Source organism: Ascoidea rubescens, assembly GCF_001661345.1.
Source record: "Ascoidea rubescens DSM 1968 unplaced genomic scaffold ASCRUscaffold_2, whole genome shotgun sequence".
Lineage (NCBI taxonomy): Eukaryota > Fungi > Ascomycota > Saccharomycetes > Ascoideales > Ascoideaceae > Ascoidea > Ascoidea rubescens.
The window spans coordinates 898,704-920,058 of NW_017962914.1; the positions used below are offsets into that span (position 1 = coordinate 898,704).

Here is a 21,355-nt window from a genome sequence, read left to right on the forward strand (position 1 = left end):
TTGTGCCTATTTTTTATTGTAGGGAGAATAAGGTTTATTATTGACTTGTAAGGGTATTAAAGAAGAGAAATAAAGAAATCGATTTTTGAATCATATAGCAGCAGTTGGAGAAAGAGCGAGAAGAAAGAGAGAAAGGAGATGGAAGAGAAAAGCAGATTTTGCATTTATTGTTTTAGCTTTTCTTTTTTTGTCGGTTTTCGTTTTTTTGTTTGACAAATAATAGTTTATTATTTACATTGATATAATAACTACTCAGATTAAGCTTAATCCGCAAAGTTTAAAGATAAAAGAGAATGAGTAAGCCCTGGATAAGATAAACGGTTATTCTATTAACTAAAGGGGAATAAACTTCAAGAAATGTCAGTATCTTGGTTTTGGTCTCAAAATGTTGTTTTGATAGATACTCTAAGAAAGCGTTAGGCTATAGCCGTTATCGAGCAGAAGCAGATCAATGAGAACGATAAACACAACCGCTGAACAGGATGGTTACACAGGTGGTTTTGTTTGATGGAAAAGAAGGTGTAGGCAATTTTTGAGAAAAAAAGTGAACTGATTAAGAAGGATTGACGCGAGGCAACTGGAAAAGGTTTGCATTCACAGAGAAGTTCAGCAAAGAAGTTCAGCAGAGAGTGGGATGGAAGTGATCACTTTCGAAAGTAGAAATTGAGTTTGTGGTAACAAAACCCTGTTGAACCAGATGAACACTGCTGAAGTAGAGAGCCAAATCATAAAGCAAGTCCCTCGAACTTCATTACCTGAAAAACATCCTGTATTTTATATAGCGAATATAATATTAACCGTATTATGTAATAGCATTAAAATAATTAATGACCAAACCAGAGGATTTTGATCATAAGATATCTGCCATAGGATTTGAATTGAAAGATTTCCATAAGACTTCCAGAGAATTTCCAGAGGACTTCAATTGGATGGAATTGGATAAAGAATGAAGAAAGCAGAGTGGATGTTGGGTGATGGAAATATTCAAATTTTCCAGTACACGAAAGCAAAAAAAAAAGTAAAAGAAAAAGAAAAAAAGCAAATATACAGTAACAGAAAAAAATGAAATTGGAAGAAATTCACTGATATTAATATAATGATCATAGCTTCTAAATTCAGAGATAATAGAGATTTTCAGTGTGATTGCTGTTTTCTGAGATTTTCTGTAGGATCCGTCATGGAGAGGTGTGGAGCAGATTAGATCTGTGCAGCGTTGTTTTGGTGCTGCATGGTCTTATTGTGCGAATAAAACGAAGGAAAAGTACAGCAACCATTCCTGATGAATTGCAACACAAGAGCAAAAGAGGGAGATTGGCCACTTCTAACAAAAAAAAATGACAAAGCAGCTGTTTACAATTCTTGTTGCTCCACCCAGATAGCCCTTAAGATTACCAGATAGTTCTTGCTGCTGAAATTTAAAGATAACAAATATATATCTTATGACCTCCAACGAATTCCACTTGTGAGATCAAGATGGGTACAACTGTAAATACTGATTGGGAGCCCGCACCCTTCTATAAATAAACATATCCGCACAGTGTCCGTTGATTGGCCTGAGAACCGGGCCCTGCTGCTGCTTCCTGGATAGAAGCAGCCCTTTCTTTCCTGGAGCTAGTACGCTAGCTCCAAATTGTATTCTTTATCAGCAAGCCGTGTCAACGCTGAGGTAATCAGCCCTTGCCAACACGAGCGCATTCCTGAGTGCTGGAAATCAGCACACGCTGATAGGCTGTGTGCGTCTGGGTAGTGCAGGTGCAGCCAACAGGCCCTGCGGGAGCGGGAGCTGCAAGGGCGCCACTTGCAGTGGAAGCTAATGGGGCTGCTTGTCACGCGTGCACCGCCCAGCGGCCGGCGCGCTGCTGATTCGCTGCGGAAGCCCTTATCGTGTCCGGTGAGGAGGGTGGTGCTTTATCTCCTGCTACCCACCTAATCATGCAAGCGGGAGCGGACCTCGCTCGCAACCGCCAGCACGGAGCATTGCTGCCTGTATGGGCATTACCTCTGATAACACTGGAGGCTTTAGGCTTCAGGCTTTAGGCTTTATTATTTCACTATTATAACCATATTCACTCCAACTGTATCTGCTTCTCTTTCTCTGCTCTGCTTCCGCTTTTCGTCTTGCAGTCTTTTCTTTTAGTTTCCTGAGATAATCTTATCCCATACGCTGCATGCATAACAATCTCAATCAAATCACAATCTTACTTTTGCTACTTTTGCAACTCTTTTTTGAAATATTTCTTTTCTTTTCTTTTCGTTGATCCTTTTTGTTCTGCTTTTTTGCAGTGCTGTAATACCACTTCACTTTTCATCGCTCTGCCATTATTGGTTTCATTAGGTTCGTATAAATATTATTAATTTTCTCGTTTTCCTTCATTTTGTTTGCTTTCTGTTTTCCTTTTTTCTCTCATTTGTTTTTATATTTATTTCCTTCATATTCCTTCTTCCAACTTCACCTGTCCTTGTTTTTCCCTTTTTCTTTTATTCAATAGTTTCTTCTTATTTGACTCAATTCAAATAATTTCTCACAGATCCTATTAATAATCAAATACTCACCATAATTCCTTATTTCCACATTTATCAAGAAATAAATTAAACAATAGAAAGAAAATAAAAAAATCTAAACCAATTAAAGGAAATCCTTACCGTCGATAAATTAATATAAAAAAATATCCTCTTTTTTTATTATCTATCATATCTTCAATTCTTCCTATATTTCAACATGATGGACTCTGTTGAAATAGCCAAAGCAGTTCATACTGCTATAGTAACTGTATCACAGAAGGTTTATCTGTCTCCAGCTATAGATTTGGTTAAAAGACAAGTTTGGACGGAAGAATACGACTCCGGTATCACCACATTCATTATTCTTGCGTCTGTTTTTGTCTTTTTGATGGTTCCAGGTTTAGGTTTTCTTTATTCTGGTCTTGCTCGTCGTAAATCTGCTCTTTCTATGATTTTTATCTGTCTCGGTGCTTCCGCTGTTTGCGAATTCCAATGGTATCTCTGGGGCTACACATTAGCTTTTTCCTCCAGTGCTTCCAACAACTTTATCGGCAACTTAAAAAACGTTGTTTTCCATGATGTCTTGGGTGAATCCGGCGACTATCCTGAATTGGCCTTTGCTCTCTTCCAAGGTCTTTTCCTCCAAGTTACTGCTGCCATTACCGTTGGTTGTATCGCTGAAAGGGGTAGACTTCTTCCATGTCTTGTCTTCATCTTCTTCTGGGCTACCATTGTCTACTGTCCCATCGCCTATTGGGTCTGGAACGGAAATGGCTGGGCCTTCAACTGGAAATCTGGTGTCTTGGACTTTGCCGGTGGTGGTCCAGTCGAAATTGTCTCTGGTTTCTCTGCCTTTGCCTACTCCTACGTTCTTGGTAGAAGAAAAGAAAAATATTTGATCAACTTCAGACCCCACAATGTCTCCATGGTCACCTTGGGTACCAGTCTATTGTGGACCGGTTGGATGGGTTTCAACGGTGGTACTGCCTTGTACCCTAATTTAAAAGCTATTTACGCCATCATCAACACAAATCTTTCTGCTGTATTTGGTGCCTTCACCTGGGTTCTTTTGGATTGGAGAATGGAAAAGAAGTTCAGTTCCGTCGCCTTTTCTTCTGGTGCCATTTCTGCTTTGGTCGCTGCTACTCCCTCTTCCGGTTGCATTCCCTTCTGGGCCTCCATCATTCAAGGTATCGTTACCTCTGTTGTTTGTAACTTTTCCACTGGTCTCAAGGTCTTGCTCAGATGTGACGACTCCTTAGATATCCTCGCTGAGCACGGAATGGCCGGCGTGGTCGGCTTAATCTTCAATGCATTGTTTGGTCAAGACTGGGTTATCGGTTTGGATGGTGCCACAGAACATGAAGGTGGTTGGTTATCTCACAACTGGAAACAATTGTACATTCAAATTGCCTACATTCTAGCCTGTGCTGTTTGGTCCTTTGGTATTTCTTACATTCTCGCTTTCATCATCAACAAGATCCCTGGTCTCCAATTAAGAACAAGTGAATCCGCTGAAATTAGAGGTACCGATGAGGACCAAATTGGTGAATTTGCTTACGATTACGTTGAAGTGAGAAGAGAGTTCTTTGACTGGGAAACTAACGAGGTTTACGAAAATAACCCAGAAGTTAGACAAGCTATTGAAAACTACCAATTGAATGATTTGAAACAAAAAAACATAGACTTGAAAAATAGCGATCCAACAAAAGACATGAAAGTTCCAGCACAACCTGTTTCTGGGAGCATTTCAAGTTCATAATTCATTAATCATTCACTAAAATAAATGATTACATGACTACATGATTATTTTGTTGATTGATTGTTATTTGATGTATATTTTTATGTTTTTTTTCTTTATTTTCTTTCTTTCTTTTTTTTGTCTTTCTTATTTCATTTTAAAATCAATTTAATTTTTTCAATTCTATCCTAATATCAGCTTTTCTTCCTTTTATTTAATCTCTCCTTCCTTTTTTTTTTCTTTTTTTATACTATCGCTTACTCAAAATTCTTCTCCCCTTATATATGAAGATCTAATTAATATAATTTCTACATTTTTCTTGCTCTCTCCGTGAATCGAACCATGCGTCAAGTTTGAGAAAAACCTGCCATATTAAAGTAGTCCTCATTAAAGCTCACGTTAAAGCCCTCGTTAAAGTTAGATTGTGTCTCATTTTACGCAGAGCAATCAGGAACCTCAACATGAGAGTATCGATGGCTCAATATACACTCAACCACAACCTATCCATAACTCATCAACAACTGTTCATACTCTCTTTTCATTCTTATATCTGCACACCCACATCACGTCGCTACAAACATGATATCTAACAAAACTGCTTTCCCTTTTCATATCAGCCAAATATTATTCTACTTGTTCACAACGCTACTTATCCTCGCAATTACTAAAAATCTTCTTATCTACAATGAAGCCTGTCAAAATAATCTTACATCCCTCAGCAGCCACTTTAAATCCCACTTTATAAATAATCTAAGCAAATTGTTCAGCTTCAAAACTATATCTCACAACCATCCCAAGGATTCATCCATCTTCTCAAAAGTCACCCAAAAACCTGATAATAACTTTGCTATGGAAATAGGTCAAAGCAGTTTAATATTAATTGGCATTATGGTTGGAATAACAACCCTATTAATCTAATCTAATTTAATCTAATCTAATATACACCTATATTTTTCATATATACTTAAACAATAAAATATTAAAAAAACTAAAAAACTAATAAACTGATAAACTAATAAACTGAAAAAATAAAAAAATAAAAAAATAAAAAAAAATAATCAACTAATAATATATTCGCATTATTCCAAAATTAAATTATCTTTATTCAATACTGATTCAAATTTGAAATTCTTCTCCTTTGCCCATTTGGCAATATTCCCCTTCATTATAAAAAGTCTTTTGTTTTCCTTTCTAACAAGACACTTTAAATATTGTAGCGTCGTTAAGATATCGTCGGCTCTTATTCCTGTAAATCTTGATAGCTCATCAATGGTCACTTCGTCGATACCAGAAAATCTTCCTCTGAGTAATTCATAAACAAGAACACTTGACCAATATTTAAGATATCCAATCTTTCCAAATGAACTTAACGGCAATTCCGGCCCAGTTATTAGCCCTTGGAATTTAGATAACTCGTATGAAAATGATATCAATAACGTCCCAAGTTTGTGTCTTTGATATGGTGGAAACACACATATACATGCCAAATTATTCTCTTCCCAGGATAACAACTCCTTTGAGAAGAATCCCATCGGTTTCAAACCATCTTCAACCTTCCCATATACTACATAAAATTCAAAATTTTCCACATGAAAAAATATTGATTTTGTGTCCAAAAATAGTTTCCCAAATAACGAGAGACACTGACAGAATAATGTGTGTCTCGAACCTCGCACTTTCCGTATCGTAAAATTCTTCACATCATCTTTATACTTGATTTTCCCGGGAAATCTCTCTCTATACAAGCAGTACTCGCAATGCTTTTTTAATGCTTCATGCTCATCAGTGTATTTAAAACAGTAATCACAAACATATAAGGTATTTAGCCAAAAACTGTCTGATTTGCCATTAACCCCATTCAGAGTTCCTTTAGGATGATCTTCCGTCTCACTGGTATTAAAACTGCTATCAACAACTTCAACATCTTCCTCTTCCTCAGCAAAAATGTCATCGCTAGGGGGATTACTGCTGCTGATACCAGATGAGCCATCTTTCTTTTTACCAGTTTTAACACTACCATTAGACGGTTGGGAATATTTATACCCCAAAGTTTTTTTGTCCTTTGCAAAATACATTGAGCAACCATACCATGTATCAAATTGTAATTCTCCAAAAACAACTTCTTTTATGTTTCTATGATGTAGAACTCCATACAAGTCTTCCTCTTCTTCCTCCGTTTCTTTCTGAGGCATTATTTATATCTCTAACATCATTAAATTCCGGGCACCAAGAGAACTATCTTGTAATTTGTGCGATTGTGACAATATTTTTCACCTGGATTTCTCACACAAAATTAATAAACACAACCTGTTTTTCAATACTTTCTAGAAAGATGGTGTCCGTATTTTTGGGTTTGAGTATGCATGCTCATGCAGACGAAAAATATAATTTTCACTTCACTTTTTTTTGACCTTTCAAATCATCAAAAAGATATGGCAAATCAGAAGAAATACTTTTCAGAATGGCTAAAAACGAAGCAAATAAAAAAAGAAAGATAACAGAAGTTTTTCAGGAACATTTGGAAACCAAAACAACCAAAATTTTAAAAGAAAAAAATGACAATTCTGACATTCCTAGTAACAAGAAGGCCACTAAAAAATTGAAAAAACAAATTAGAGAGGATATCAAGAAAGCCAAAATATCATCAAAGAAAAAAAAAAGATTTGAAAAATATGTTCAACACCAATTACACAAAGCCGAGTCCAAAAAATTACTTGAAAAGTTAGCTGTGCAACAAAATGAATTGGAAAAGTTGCAAGAAACTTCAGAAAAAAACAATAATCAGGATAGCTCCGATGCTGAGGAAAACAAACTAGAAAATGCTAAGAAAAGAAGAAACAAAAGAAGAAATGCCAAAAAAAGGGAATTGAAAACCTCTATTTTAGACTCAACCGAACCACCAAATTTGCAAGAAAGTAATCAACCAAAATCATCATTTATTGATTTCAGACCAGTTAATGGCTCCTTTGGTTTCAAAAACTTACCTGCAATAGCAAAACGTTTAAAAGTTCCAAAGAAAACATGGAGAGAAAGATTGGAAAAAAATGTCGAGATTGAGCAAGAAGATGATCATAACAGCTCAAGTGACACCGATATCGAACTTGACTCCGATGCTGAAAGTACTCTTTCTGATGAGGAGGAAGAGAACATAACAAGAGTTGAGGATGATAAAAGTAATGATGAGAATAGTGATAATAATAGTGATAATAATAGTGACAGTAATAGTGATAGTGACAGCGACAATGACAGTGACAATGATAGTGACAGTGAAAGTGATAATGAGAAAACAGAAAATAAAAATACATACAATATGGATGCAAAAATTCAATTTAAAGAGTTTGTTGATTCAATGAATAAACCCAAGTCAACCAATATTGAACAATTGCCTAAGATTGATTCTTCGGTTTTGAAAAGTCTTCAACATCAAAATGACAATGACTTAGATTCATCTGATGATGAAAACAACCCTATTCATGAAAAAGAAGAAGAGCCACCAGAATTAAAGTATCAAAAAGCTAAGTATTTTACAATAGATAGAGATCCCGAGATTCAGAAAATAAGAGAAATTCTACCTGTTTATGAAAATGAATTTGAAATCATGGAAAAAATCAATAACAGTGATTGTGTTGTAATATCTGGATCTACAGGTTCTGGAAAGACTACTCAATTACCACAATTTTTATATGAATCAGGCTATACGCTCAAAGGAATGATAGGAATTACTCAACCAAGACGTGTTGCTACTGTTTCTATGTCAAAGAGAGTTACAGAAGAATTAGGCTTTGAAAATGGTAAATTGGTTGGGTATCAAATTCGTTTTGACTCTAAAGTTTCTGATTCCACAAAAATAAAATTTATGACTGATGGTGTTTTGCTAAGAGAAATGATGTCAGATTTTTTATTGACAAAATATTCAGCCATAATAATTGACGAAGCTCATGAAAGAAATATCAATACCGATATTTTAATTGGAATGCTTAGTAGAGTAATCAAGTTGAGAAGAAAAAAGTATGTCAATGATCCTAATAGTTTTCAGCCTTTAAAATTGATTATTATGTCTGCCACTTTAAGAGTCTCAGATTTCACTGAAAACAAAAAGCTATTTAAAAACCCTCCTCCTACTTTCAATGTTGATTCTCGAACTTATCCTGTGGCTGTTCATTTCAATAAAAGAACTGCGTTTAACTATTTAGATGAAACATTCAGAAAAGTTTGCAAGATCCATCGAAAATTACCTAAAGGTGGAATATTGATATTTCTTACTGGTCAACAAGAGATCCATGATATGGTAAAACGCTTAAAAAAAGAATTTCCATTTCCAAAAAATCAGAATAACACACAAGCTAATAAAAAAAATAAAGGCGAAAAAGATTTTCCTGAGGTAAGGGTTAGTTCTAAATATACTAACACTGAAGTTGAAGAAATTGATTTTGGAGTGACAAGAAATAACTACAAAAGAATTTTAGAGATTGAAGATGAAGAGTTTAATGATGATTTTGAGGAGGAAGATGAAGAAGGTTTTGAAGAAAGTTTGGAAAGTGATCAAACAGTTAGTGATCCACTTCATGTCTTGCCGTTGTATTCTCTTCTTCCAACAGCCCAACAAATGCAAGTTTTCATGGATCCCCCAGAAGGATCTAGAGTCTGTATCGTTGCTACCAACATTGCTGAAACATCCATTACTATACCAAATATAAAATACGTGGTTGATTGTGGTAGAGAAAAGCAGCTCAAGTACAATGAAGAAAATGATGTAACAAGCTACGAAGTTGGATTCATAAGTAAAGCTAGTGCTGATCAAAGATCTGGTAGAGCTGGCAGAACTGGGCCGGGACATTGTTATCGATTATATTCATCAGCTCTTTTTGAAAGCGAATTTGAACAGTTTTCCAAACCCGAAATCTTAAGAATGCCAGTTGTTAGCACTATTCTTCAAATGAAAAGTATGGGAATTGATAATATTTTAAATTTTCCTTTTCCCACCCCAATCTCTCACAAATCATTATTTAAGGCTGAACAACTATTAAAATATCTAGGAGCCATAGACAACCAAGGAATAATAACTGAATTAGGGAAGAAAATGAGTTTATTCCCTATTAGTCCCAGATTTGCAAAAATGTTAATTCTTTCAAATCAATTGGACTGCATGCCATTTATCGTGGCAATCGTTAGTGGATTAACCACAGGAAGTCCTTTTTTTAAAGAGCAGGAACTATCATTTTTAAACCGAAATAAGGATTACAACAGTAATGATGATGATAAAATTGATTTTGACGAGACTTTTGATGAGAGACCTGATAATCAATTGAGAGCCCAATATTACAAATCACAAAAATTGTTTTGCAAGTATGATCAAAATTCTGATGTTTTCAAGTTATTGACAGCAGTTTGTGCTTCTGATCATGTTTCAAGATTAGAAAAAAAAGAGTTTTTCAAAAGACATTTTCTAAGAGAAAAAACCATGGAAGAAATAAGTAAACTACGGAAACAGCTATTGTATATTGTTAAATCAATTACATCAAAGGAAGATATTGCTGTTACTGTTCAATCAGAATATTCAAAGGAATTCAAGTTGAGTCCACCAAGCAAAAAACAGATTAATGCTTTAAAGCAAATGATTACAGCTGGTTTTATCGATCAAATTGCCATTAGAGGTGATTTAGCATCTTCTGATGTTCAATTTACAAACAAAAGCCGAATAATGAGTATTCCTTATAAGACACTATTTTCTACGAAATTTGATCTTGATGATGATGCTTACGTTTATATTCACCCAGGCAGTATATTGATGAACTGCGGAGAGCTACCACCTCCCTACTTAGTTTATCAAACAGTGAATTTATCATCGTCCAAATCCTCTTTGGAGGACAATAGAAATAGAAAAAAGAGGATCAATGTGCTATGTGACATAGATGGAAAAGCTTTGACTAACATAGGTAAATTAAGCAGCTTAGTCACCTATTCAAAACCTTTGGGTCCTCCATACGAACCAAAGTACTCTGAAAACAATATAAACGAAAGAATATGTTATGTAGTTCCACGGTTTGGAGCTGCGATTGGTAGTGGTGGAGTAGGATGGGACTTACCTGTGGTAAAAGTCACTCAGGAGAGAATTAATGGTGTGTGGACAGTAGTGTGATGGTAAATTTTAATTATTAGAAGTTGATACATTTCTTATCAACAAAAGATAAGTTTGTTTTCTTATCAAACCATTCAGGGCTTTAGTATTCTATAAGCCCTATTTGCAAACACGAGGCATTTTCTTTGAGCTTTGTTTATACTTTTGGAGGGCATCGCTCCCAACTATTGAATGCATATTTTTATGATTTTTGCTTTTACACAAGATTTCCGGTGTAATCCGGTACAGAATCCGTAGTATGTAATCACATCCGCTTCACTTTCAGCTGGTTTACTGAATTTGTAAAGTAGAATATCAAAGTAATATAATTTATCTTCAAGTTCCAACTGAGTTGTATATACCATAACGATATATCAGAAGTGACATAAATTATACTTCAAGATGGGTATGTTTTAAATGATTTCAGTTTAATTAATACAAAAAAAAATAGTCAACCTCAGTTTATCAATCATATCAGTGAATTGTATTGTCAGTTTTCATCACTACTCAGAGTTTTTTAAACCATCAAATTTAGAAACCATTAAGAAAAAAAGAGAAAAATAGACTGTTAATTTTTTATAATTATCGATTTGAAATTTTCAAAAGAATCAACGACAGATACACGATTTTAAATGACATATGTCAAAATGTAATCATGAACAGAAAATCAATTGTCTTGTATTATCAGTTCAATAAATAACTCTAATGGATTACTATTTTTATTTAATTATATTTTTGGGAATTTTTTTTCAGTTAAATCCAGTTATTAATGAATTGCACGTTAAAGGTCCTGATACTAATAAAATCATATTGTTAAATATAGTTAATATTCCAAAAACTAGAAAGACATACTGTAAGGCCAAAGAATGCCGTAAACACACACAGCACAAAGTTACTCAATATAAAGCTGGTAAAGCTTCATTGTTTGCTCAAGGTAAACGTCGTTATGATCGTAAACAAGCTGGTTATGGTGGTCAAACAAAACCAGTTTTCCACAAAAAAGCCAAAACTACCAAAAAAGTTGTTTTACGTTTAGAATGTCTTGTCTGCAAAGCTAAATCTCAATTGGCTTTAAAACGTTGCAAGCATTTTGAATTGGGTGGTGATAAAAAACAAAAAGGTCAAGCTTTACAATTTTAAGGAAGCTATCTATTATATTTTTTCATAGATTAATCCAATTGGTATAATTCTTAAATTCTATTATTATTAATTGTAATGTTTAATCAATGTATTTTATACAATATTTGGTCCTGATTTGTCTTTTTTATTACATTAATTGTAAGATTTTTAACATTAAAATCTATATAAAGTTAATGAAAAATGAAAAATGAAAATTCAGCATTTAAAATTTAATAGAAAATTTTCAATAGAAAAAAAAAATTAAAGAATTAAGAAAACCGCCATGTTTTGTCACAAGAGAGAGAAGCCTATACAGAAAAATAGATACATAAAGATAACTAAAAGGCAATTTTGATAAAATGTTATATAGTTATAGATGTTTCTTGATTTGAATAGGGCAGAATTAGGAACTGGTGGCTGATTGATTGTTCTTATATCCATTATAAATTCGGTTTGCATTGCCCATAATTTTCTTTTCATTCTGAAGTTCTCATCTAAAATCGATTTAACAACATTGATATAAGGTTCTTTATTCATGTCATGGTTCATAAACCCATCAGACGCTTCCCACAACATAACACCACCAAAATGCTCTGAAGCCTGTGAATCTGTGATCACTTTGTAAAGAAGACTGTAATCATTTATATAGCCATTTGAAGCAGAGTCGAGTGAAGCTGGTAATCCAAGAAACAATTTAACGTCTTTATTTGGAGAAATTGTCTTCGCATATTCAAGCCATGTATCCCAATTGAATTTTTTTGTATCCGCATTACAGTTTTGAATGTTATTATAGAATTGAATAAAAATGAAATCTAGTTCTGTTTTTTCAATTAATTCCTGTAAAACGTTATCAGGATAGGGACATTCAGGAGCTGCGGATAAATAATATTTTTTTTTTGAGGTTTTGAAATTTTTCCGAAGACTGTTCGCTAGTGATGCATAACCTGTTGATTGACCATTTTCGATATCAAAATCAAAACCATCGATTGAGACGTTTCCAAAAGGCCTTGGATATTTATTTTGAAGTTGATAGGATGAGATTTTGTTTTTATTTCTGTTTCTATTTTTATCTTTATTTTTTGGGTTTGGATTATTTGTTATGAGGTTAGTTGTTTCATTATAATCGCCAAACATTTTCCATAGGATATCGCCAAATTCTTCGGATTCGTTCTCATCTTTAAAACCATAAGTACCAGCTTCACCGCCTAAAGATAATAAGATTTTTTTGTTAAACTTTTGCTGACATGTTCTGATATCATTGGCTATATCGTTTTCAAAGATTTTTTTTGAAAGGTTAATATATTGGAGGTCATTAGTGTTTTGGGAAATAACCGGATTTGAGTTGGGATTCTTAGGGTTCTTAGGGCTATCAGGATCGTTGATACTGTTTGAATATTCAAAAGAGGATAGTTTGATTTTGGGATTATAGTTTGTTCCAGGAAAATTTGAGATAAAGGACAAGATGATTATATCAATTGATTGTTGAGAACAGTAGAAGGATAAGCTACGAGTGTCAATTGAATTGTTGTAGACATCAGTAGAATAAGCAGCTGAATGTTGGCCCCAATAAACGGCTACATTTGAATTGGAAGTTGAGTTAAATTGTTGATAATCTGAATTAATTAATTGTGAATCTGCAAATGATAGGTGAATAGATAAAATAAGCAAATTTAGGATGATAAAACAATAATTCATTTTCAATTAGAATAATAAAAAGAAGAACAATTTATTATTTATGATATGAATCAGAATCAATTTGGTAGCTAATTTTTTGTTTATTATTATTATTATTATTATTATATTTTTTTTGAGTAGGGAATAAAGATAAAATCATAACTTGAATCAAAACAAAAAAAACCAAAGTGAAAGTTACAATAATTACGATCATCGCTATTTTTGAATAAAATAAATTCAAACCAAGGAAAATTACACAAAGGAATTTTTAAAAGAAAAAGAGAAAATTCCAGTGATATGGGTCCCATATTAATAAAAGAATATCAAGTAAAATAAATCTAAAAAAATGAATATAGCCTGTAGAAGCAAAAATCAAATTGCATTTAAGAATTGAAATTGATACAATTGAAATTGATAGAAGCAGACTAATAAAATTTGCAATAAAGATTTTGATCGAGTTTGCTGGAGGCACTTAGATACAGTAATAACGATCACCGAAATCACCGATACCCGGAATGATGTATTTTTTGTCATTCAAACCTTTGTCAATTGCACCTGTGATGATTTTGATTGAGGGAAAGGCTTTGACGTAGGCCTCAATTCCCTCTGGAGCAGCGACTAGATTCAAAAAGAAGATCCTCTCTGGTTTGACACCTCTGTTGATTAGTACTTTTGTTGCTAAGATAGCAGAGCCACCGGTTGCTAGCATTGGGTCCAATAAAAAGACAAATCTGCTGTCGATATCGGTTGGCAACTTTTCGTAAAACAATTTTGGTAGGGCTGTTTCCTCGTCTCTCTGGATCAAAATCTTGCCGATTCTGACACTTCTGCAGCAGTCTCTCAAACCCTTCTCCATGGACTCACCGGCTCTGACGATGGAGACACCACATATCTTGCCCAAGAACAAAACACCATCGAACTTCTCGTTGGTTGGAGTGCTGATAACCTTGGGCTCCACAGGCAAGTGATTCAAACCCTCTTCGACCAACAAACGGATGATTCTGTCGGAGTAGAACACAAAGTCAGATCTGGGAGTGTTTTCGTCGCGAATGATGGAAAACAAGCCAATAAGCTGGTTGGTCTGCGGTAACAAAGTCACCAGGTCTGAGATCTCGTGCGCCATCTTCTGCTGCTTCTGGAGTCTGCTGCTTCTGGAGAAGGAAAGGAGAGAGACGAGGCACCAGCCGCTTTATATCGCTTTTCAGTTGGCTCAAGCCCCGCTGCCCGATGGAGAAGTATGCGGGCAGCGGACTGCACAGATGCAGCAACCACGTTTGTGGTCTCATCCGGGTGACCGGCGATCACGGGAAAGGAGCATTGCTGTCTGAGTTTAAATACAAGTTCCAGGCCCGCCGTGTTGTTTGCTCAGCATCTATCAGTAAATAAAGAAAAACAGAAAAACAAAGAAAAAACACAAATTTGTGCGGTTCCGTTTCTCTACTATTGGTTTTCTAACCATACAAACAAGTAAGTACTAACCCCTAATTTCCTGCCCTCTCAATCCTCGTTTTCAGCCCAATTTTTCTCTGGAAAAAATGGCATCCATCTCCCTCCATTATTAGCAGTATCTTACTAACCTCTTCCTCTTTATATTTTTTCCAGTCTACTGTTTCTTTTCCTGTTTTTACACGTCAGAAAACCCAGCAGTATTTTGTGGTTTTGGTGTTGGTGGCAAAATTTAGCAAAAATTTTCGTTCCTTTCTTAACACGGTGGTCTCAAGTGCTCCTAATCCTGCCTTTTCCGCCTCTCTCATCCACCCCCAAGATCCAACCACCTGGTTTGTTTGTTTTTTTCATTTTACTGTTGTTTCCATTCTGCTGGTCTCTTGTCCGATACTGTCACTGATAACCTTAAACACTCATATAGCATTTTATCGTTTGCCAAAGTCAGAAACTGTTTAATCCTCAAAATATTTTTAAACGCAAAACCAATAAGCCAAGATTTTACTCTTTCCACAATTCGAATCATAAAACATGCCAGCGCCTCCAGTATCGGCTGGTGCCAGGTTTCGGCAAAGAAAGATTTCTGTCAAACAGACTTTGCAAGTTTTGAGACAATCTGATTTACCTGACTTGGAATCCGAGGATCAAGTTCAGCGTGATTTTCAGCACATAGAAACCGGTGTCGAAAAAAGCGAAGAAGAGGAAGAGCATTTGCAAGCTGTGATCAATGCTGCTCATGCTGCTGCTACTGGTGTTTCAAAACCTGTCAAAAAGGACCTCTTCATTCCAACCCCTGATGCCTCCAAATTATGGCCAGAGGCTTCCAAATACTACCAGGGGAATTTCGTGATGCCAACTAGTTATATAAAATTTTCAGCTACTGTCAACGATACTTCTGGTGTTCCTTATAATTTAGACGAAATCGATGAAGAATTTCTAATTTCTTTAAATAAAAATTTGCCCAACCATATTGACCCATGCACTGAATCAGAGTTTGAATTGATATGCTACAATTTCGAAAAAGCTGTCAGTGAAAAACAGCCTTATTTGTCGATGGACCCTCGCTCAATATTATCCTTCAAAGATATAGAAGTCTATTCATTGACCGAAAATCCAATCTCTGATGATTCAATAAAGGCCTCTTTAGAAAGGGAATTAAACTACAAACCTATAGTAAACCTATTTGAAAAGGAATCAAATGAATCTCAAAGATCCTTAATTAAACTATTCGAATTATTTGGTCCTCAAATATACGAACACTGGAAAGATAGAAAAATCGAAAGAGGTGGCAAAACAATCGCTCCAATACTCAAATTCGAAGACCCATCAGAAAAGGATGATTCCGATCCTTATGTTTGCTTCAGAAGAAGAGAATTTAGACAACAAAGAAAAACTAGAAGAGCAGATTTACATAGCTCTGAAAGATTAAGAAAATTACATCAGGAACTAATAAATGCTAGAGAATTAATAATGCTCGTCGCTAAAAGAGAAATTGAAAGAAAAAACTCTCTACTACTAGAAAGAAAAATATTCCAAGAAAGAACCCAAGTCAAACGTTTAAGACGCGAGTTGAATATAGAAACTGATGATATTGATGATTTGTTACCTCTCAAGAAAAAGAAATTATCTAAATCAATTGACCCTAATAATGATTCCAAGATTTCTAACGGTATTATAAACGGCAAAATCAACTCTAACAAAGACAAAAATTCTATTGATGACATTGATGATAAAATCAAATCAAAGAAAGAATTGCGAGAAAAGAAATTACAAAAGACCAAATCTATTAAAGATGGCTCTCCTGGTTCCAATTCCTTCCTAAAATCAAAAAGACAAGCCTTGGGACAATTATCTCAAACTTACGTTCGTTTACCAGCTTCCAAAATCCCAGATTTGCCATTAGTAACCGTTGAAAATGTTTTGAAAAATAAAGACAATGACCTAGCAAAAGCGGTTGCTGAAAAAATTAAAAAGAAACGCGAAGACGATAAAGGTTGGGTGAATTTAACCGATGATCCTTTCAATCCATTCTTCACAATATCTTTGCCCAACGAATATATATGTGACACAAAACATTTACCATATTCTTCAATAGCTTCATCAATATTTGAAATTCAATCTTCAAATTTTATAAATGAATCACTAAGTAAACTATTTAATAATGAAAAACATTTAAGGGACTCAATATTGGCTTTAGAAGCTACTAACGGTGCAATAAATGAAAAAGTAGAAATAAAACCTGAATTTTACAATCCAATGCTAGATTATGATATACACAAAAGAATTTCAGAACCGATTTTCAGGTTAAGAAAAAGAATTAGCCGCAACGGAAAAATCATGATTGATAGAAAAGGTCTAGTTAAAAAAGAAGACCCAATCGACGAATTTTTAAATTTCGACAACACAATAAATGAAGAAACCTTAAATGATGTAAAAAATGATGAGATTAATGATAAAATTATCAACTCTGTTTATGATTCTAATATCGAAACTTTCATTAGACATGAAAGTAGATGGCAGTTTGATACCGACTCAACTGAATTAATGCAATCAAAGGCCAATCCAATTGGTCACGATCCCGCAAAATTGAATTGCATTTCTAATGACACTCAGGCAATTCGATTTGGTTCAATGTTATTGACAAAATCGAGTGAGTCCACAAAAGATAGCAAAATATCTCTCGGGAGAATGAAAATCATTCAACAACAACTACAACAACAACAGTTTCATCAGTATCAGCTTCATCAAAGGCAACAAATGCAATTAAAACAAATGCAGCTTCAACAACAATCTCAGGCTCAACAACTACAAAAACAACAACAACAACAACAGCAGCAGCAGCAGCAGCAAAATATTCAAATAAAATCAAGTCCTTTAATCATCCAGCAAACTCAAGCACCACAGTTGTCACAACAACCTCAAAATCAACAAAATCCGCTGCAAAAAGTGCAACAAAATATACAGCCACAGGTGCAATCACCTTCCCAGCCTTCATCCCTGCCTCAAAGTCAATCTCAAGGTCAACAGCAACAACAACTTCAACAGCAGAATCAACTTCAACAGCAAAAAGCTTTTCAAAAACAACAAATTTCTCAACAAAATCAACAAAAACAATACCAAAAACAGCAATTAGTGAAAAATCAGTATCAACAACCACAAAAACAAAATTTACAAAGTCCTCAATTTCCTCCACAAATCCAGCAACAATTGCACCAACAATTTTTGCAACAGCAACTACAAAACCCACAACTTGCAAATCCTCAATTAAATCCTCAATTAAATCCTCAGTTACATCAACATCTCCAACATCAATTGCAAAGCCAACAAATTCAATCTTCACAGCTAACCCCACAGATGCAACAATTTCAACAGCAAATAAAGGCGCAACAACTACAAAATCAACAGTTACCCAAAAAACAATTACAAAAACAAAAGCAGTTTGTAATGTGAAATTATACTCAAAATCTAATTATAAATTATAAAATTTGATGAGAACTTTTATCAAAATTGTACAAATAGACGTTATGAATAATCCTGTTTTTTTTCTCATTTTTTTTTCTTATTTTTTTATTTTTATTTTATTTTTTTTTTATTTTATTTTTTTTTATTTTATCTCTTTAAATTTTTTATTTCTTTAAATTTTTTTTCACTTCCTTATGATAAATTAAAAATACTGGGGTCCTTTTATATTTTATAATGGTTTTTTTTTATTTGTAATTTTTCAATTAATTTTTTCTTTTTAATTCTCATTTGTCATACATGTCTATTTGGTCGTTATTGGTTTATTTTATGATTTAATCTATTCTTTTTCAGTTTCTATGTAAATTATTCCCTTCAATACATGCTTTCTTTGTAATAAGGAACCCATTTAAAGATCGATCTTAGTCTCATGTTCATATTCATTTTTTTCATTCTTATCTTCAGTGTTTTCATCTTCATCGACTTTTCTGTTTTCAGATAATTTTCGTTGAGGAAGCACTTCTTCAAATGCAGATTTCCAATCTTTATGAGATGACCATTTTAATAATAAATCAACGACATGAAAAGTAGTTATAACTTGTCTTCCATTGATTTTTATAAATTCATCGATTGGTAATCTGGCTGTTTTCATGCCTAATTTTTTAGCTTTGTCGTAACATAAGGACTTGTAACGACCTTTATCGACAATTCCTCCAACTATATAAGTCATTCCAGGTTCTATTGTTAACAACTTTTCAAATGGCTCATCTGCAGTTAAATAAACAAATTTTTCAAATTCCTTTTCGGGATTTTTGTCTTTTAAAAAATCAATTTCACTAAAATCCTGTTCATAAAAGTCTATGTTTTTAATCCAATTTTTGTACTGATTTAGTGAAACGTCAAATCTCTCTTTTAAAAGTTTGTTGAAGGATGTGATTTTCAAATTGAAATAGTATTCGGCTTTTCTATTTTCACTATAAGCTCTTGTGATTTGAGTAGTTAGAGAAGTTCTTTCTCTCTCGGTCATAAGCTCATCGAAACCACAATCAATGATAAGATTAGAGTTGAGTGGTTTTTGATCTGGGTTATCTTTTGGTCTTTGCTTTTTCTGTAAAGACTCTAATAATTCAGTGTCAACTTTTTCACCGGATTCAATCTTAGATAACAATTCTTTTCTTTGGATTTTTTTATTCTCTTTTTGCTGTTTACGTTTTTCCTTACGTTTTTCTTTGAAATCAGACTTCTTTTCAGCCCATCTCAATTTTCTCTGTTGTTTTTTCCATTGGGATTTGGTCATTCCTTCTGGAATAACATTTCCATACTTATGAATATTAACATTGAAGCTTTCTTTAGAGTCGGCAAGTTCTGTTTTCTGTTTTTTAAGATAATTTGAATCTTGATCATTGCCTAAAGGTCTTTTTGTCGAGATATTGTTCTCTGCTTGGATTTGAGATTCCAAACCATCATCATTTTCTTCTGAAGGTTTAGAAACTGTAGTAATTTTGTTATCCTGTTCAGTTTCTTGTTCAATTTCCTTTTGAATTACTGTTTCACTGGATGCTGTCATCATAATAATTTGGTTGATTGAATTGAAGGTGAAAAAAACAATGAGGTTAAGAATTTCTGGCAGAAATGAAAAAAAAACAAAAAAACTTTGAGATCCACAAAGCTGGATTTTTTTTCTCCAGTTGACTGAATTTTTTTTTTTTTCAAACTTTCATTTTTTCGGTTATCGAATTGAAATCAAAGCTGTAATTATTGTTAAAAGATGGGTAAAAGAAACAGAAAAAACCAAGGGAAGGTTGAACAATTAGTAGATGAAAATGTTTTGCCATTTCTAGAAGTTGGTTATGAAGAAAACGATCCTTTATTTTCGATGGGAATACACCCAAGCGAACCAATATTTTTATCAGGTTTGGTATCTGGAAATGTTTATTTGTACAGATACGATCTGGAAAGATTGAAAGATTACTGTCTTGAAAATTATCTGAAACCCAATGGAAAGAGTTTAATTCACAAAGATACAGGTGATGAAACTGAAAAGTCAAAAGAAATATGGAAAGTTCAAAATAATTTGCAGTTTCGTAATATAAGTAAAAAAAGCCAAAATGACGAGTCAGATGAGGAAGGTGGGATTGTTTTAGGATGGAAAACAAAGAGACACAAGGGAAGTTGCAGATCCATATGCTTAGAAAACAGCGGTGAATATGTATATACGGTTGGTATAGACAAAGTAATTAAAAAGGCATCAATTGAAACAGGCAAAGTGATATGCAAGACTGATTTTAAGAAAAGCATTGGCGAAGATGTGAATTCAATGATATTGTCAAATTCCAATTCATTTTTAATTTGCGGTACAGAATTAGGTGATATCAAAGTTTTTGATACTAGAAGTTTAAATGTGGTTTTCGATATTTCTAAAGTTCATAACGATCAGGTCAATTCCATGATAAATTGCTCAGCTACTTCTAACTATCAAGTTTATTCTGTTGGTTCAACTACATTGAGTAAAGTTGATTTTCGAAAAGGAATAATTAGTCAATCTGATGATCAAGATGACGAAATATTATCACTTTGTTTTCCTGATATTGAGGATAGCAGTACGATAGTTTGTGGAATGAGTGAAGGTATTGTAACGGTTTGGAAGGATAAAAATAAGTTCCAAGATCAATTAACGCGAGTCAAAATATCTCCAGATGTGAGTGTTGATGCTGTAATAAGTACGATGGATTATGACAAAGACGAAGGAAATTGTTTTTGGTGTGGAGATTCCAATGGAATGTTGAATAAAATTGATTGTAAAAAGGGCAAAATTGTTGAGATGAGGGTGCACGATGAGACAGGTGAAGTGCTAGACTTGGATATTGACTACGATTACAGATTGGTGTCCAGTAGCATGGAGAAGCTTAAAATATGGGATAGCTTTGACTTTGAGAAAGAGGCAGATGAAGACCCTGATTCGAGTTTTGATTCTGATTCTGATTCTGATTCTGATAGCGACAAACCTCCAACAAAAATCTCAAAGCAGGAAGTTGCTGAAGAGACTCGAACAACCGATCGCAGCAGAGGCCAAAAACAGAAGAAACCAACAGCCAAACAGCTAAAGAGCCTTCGAAAGCACGAGCCAGGCATAAAAAGATTCATCGATTTATAGATTCCAGCACAATAACCCACTTATAGGTCCACTTTATAGGCCTCCTTTATTGCTTCCAAAGACATAAACACGAAAGTTCCGATTTCCACGCTTATCGCAGACCAGCCGTGCGGGTCTGAGAATTTTCACTGAAGAAAAAGCTGCT

General features: G+C 34.1%; 10 protein-coding genes across 10 annotated transcripts; 6 read left to right on the plus strand and 4 right to left on the minus strand.

Annotated features, from left to right (window-relative positions):
- Window positions 1–2,719: 2,719 nt before the first annotated feature.
- Window positions 2,720–4,264, plus strand: ASCRUDRAFT_68784 (ammonium transporter; the record flags this gene model as incomplete). Its single annotated transcript, XM_020191576.1, has 1 exon — window positions 2,720–4,264. One exon carries the CDS (start codon window positions 2,720–2,722, stop codon window positions 4,262–4,264), a length of 1,545 nt encoding a protein of 514 aa, XP_020049299.1.
- Window positions 4,265–4,719: 455 nt separating this feature from the next.
- On the plus strand, window positions 4,720–5,241 carry ASCRUDRAFT_74420 (uncharacterized protein). Its single transcript, XM_020192676.1, has one exon. It carries the CDS (start codon window positions 4,823–4,825, stop codon window positions 5,159–5,161), a length of 339 nt encoding a protein of 112 aa, XP_020049300.1. The 5' UTR covers window positions 4,720–4,822; the 3' UTR covers window positions 5,162–5,241.
- A 76-nt stretch (window positions 5,242–5,317) lies between these two features.
- SAS2 (histone acetyltransferase) lies at window positions 5,318–6,518 on the minus strand. The gene has a single exon (XM_020192677.1). The coding sequence runs from the start codon at window positions 6,433–6,435 to the stop codon at window positions 5,323–5,325; it is 1,113 nt and encodes a 370-aa protein (XP_020049301.1). The 5' UTR covers window positions 6,436–6,518; the 3' UTR covers window positions 5,318–5,322.
- Window positions 6,519–6,698: 180 nt separating this feature from the next.
- On the plus strand, window positions 6,699–10,547 carry ECM16 (ATP-dependent RNA helicase ECM16). The gene has a single exon (XM_020192678.1). The coding sequence runs from the start codon at window positions 6,705–6,707 to the stop codon at window positions 10,380–10,382; it is 3,678 nt and encodes a 1,225-aa protein (XP_020049302.1). The 5' UTR covers window positions 6,699–6,704; the 3' UTR covers window positions 10,383–10,547.
- Window positions 10,548–10,696: 149 nt separating this feature from the next.
- ASCRUDRAFT_74423 (60S ribosomal protein eL42) lies at window positions 10,697–11,615 on the plus strand. The gene is made up of 2 exons (XM_020192679.1): window positions 10,697–10,767; window positions 11,185–11,615. The coding sequence occupies exons 1-2, from the start codon at window positions 10,764–10,766 to the stop codon at window positions 11,499–11,501; spliced, it is 321 nt and encodes a 106-aa protein (XP_020049303.1). The 5' UTR covers window positions 10,697–10,763; the 3' UTR covers window positions 11,502–11,615.
- Window positions 11,616–11,771: 156 nt separating this feature from the next.
- ASCRUDRAFT_31707 (glycoside hydrolase family 18 protein) lies at window positions 11,772–13,175 on the minus strand (the record flags this gene model as incomplete). The annotated part of the gene is made up of 3 exons (XM_020190295.1): window positions 11,772–12,534; window positions 12,613–12,742; window positions 12,866–13,175. The coding sequence occupies 3 exons, from the start codon at window positions 13,173–13,175 to the stop codon at window positions 11,772–11,774; spliced, it is 1,203 nt and encodes a 400-aa protein (XP_020049304.1).
- A 225-nt stretch (window positions 13,176–13,400) lies between these two features.
- FUR1 (uracil phosphoribosyltransferase) lies at window positions 13,401–14,314 on the minus strand. Its single transcript, XM_020188952.1, has one exon. The coding sequence runs from the start codon at window positions 14,275–14,277 to the stop codon at window positions 13,627–13,629; it is 651 nt and encodes a 216-aa protein (XP_020049305.1). The 5' UTR covers window positions 14,278–14,314; the 3' UTR covers window positions 13,401–13,626.
- Window positions 14,315–15,116: 802 nt separating this feature from the next.
- On the plus strand, window positions 15,117–18,106 carry ASCRUDRAFT_74425 (enhancer of polycomb-like protein 1). The gene has a single exon (XM_020192680.1). It carries the CDS (start codon window positions 15,129–15,131, stop codon window positions 18,045–18,047), a length of 2,919 nt encoding a protein of 972 aa, XP_020049306.1. The 5' UTR covers window positions 15,117–15,128; the 3' UTR covers window positions 18,048–18,106.
- A 106-nt stretch (window positions 18,107–18,212) lies between these two features.
- On the minus strand, window positions 18,213–19,782 carry TRM10 (tRNA (guanine(9)-N(1))-methyltransferase). Its single transcript, XM_020192681.1, has one exon. It carries the CDS (start codon window positions 19,624–19,626, stop codon window positions 18,466–18,468), a length of 1,161 nt encoding a protein of 386 aa, XP_020049307.1. The 5' UTR covers window positions 19,627–19,782; the 3' UTR covers window positions 18,213–18,465.
- Window positions 19,783–19,824: 42 nt separating this feature from the next.
- Window positions 19,825–21,057, plus strand: JIP5 (Jip5p; the record flags this gene model as incomplete). Its single annotated transcript, XM_020189978.1, has 1 exon — window positions 19,825–21,057. A coding segment is annotated over one exon (1,233 nt), but the record flags the coding sequence as incomplete, so codon positions are not given.
- Window positions 21,058–21,355: the final 298 nt, after the last annotated feature.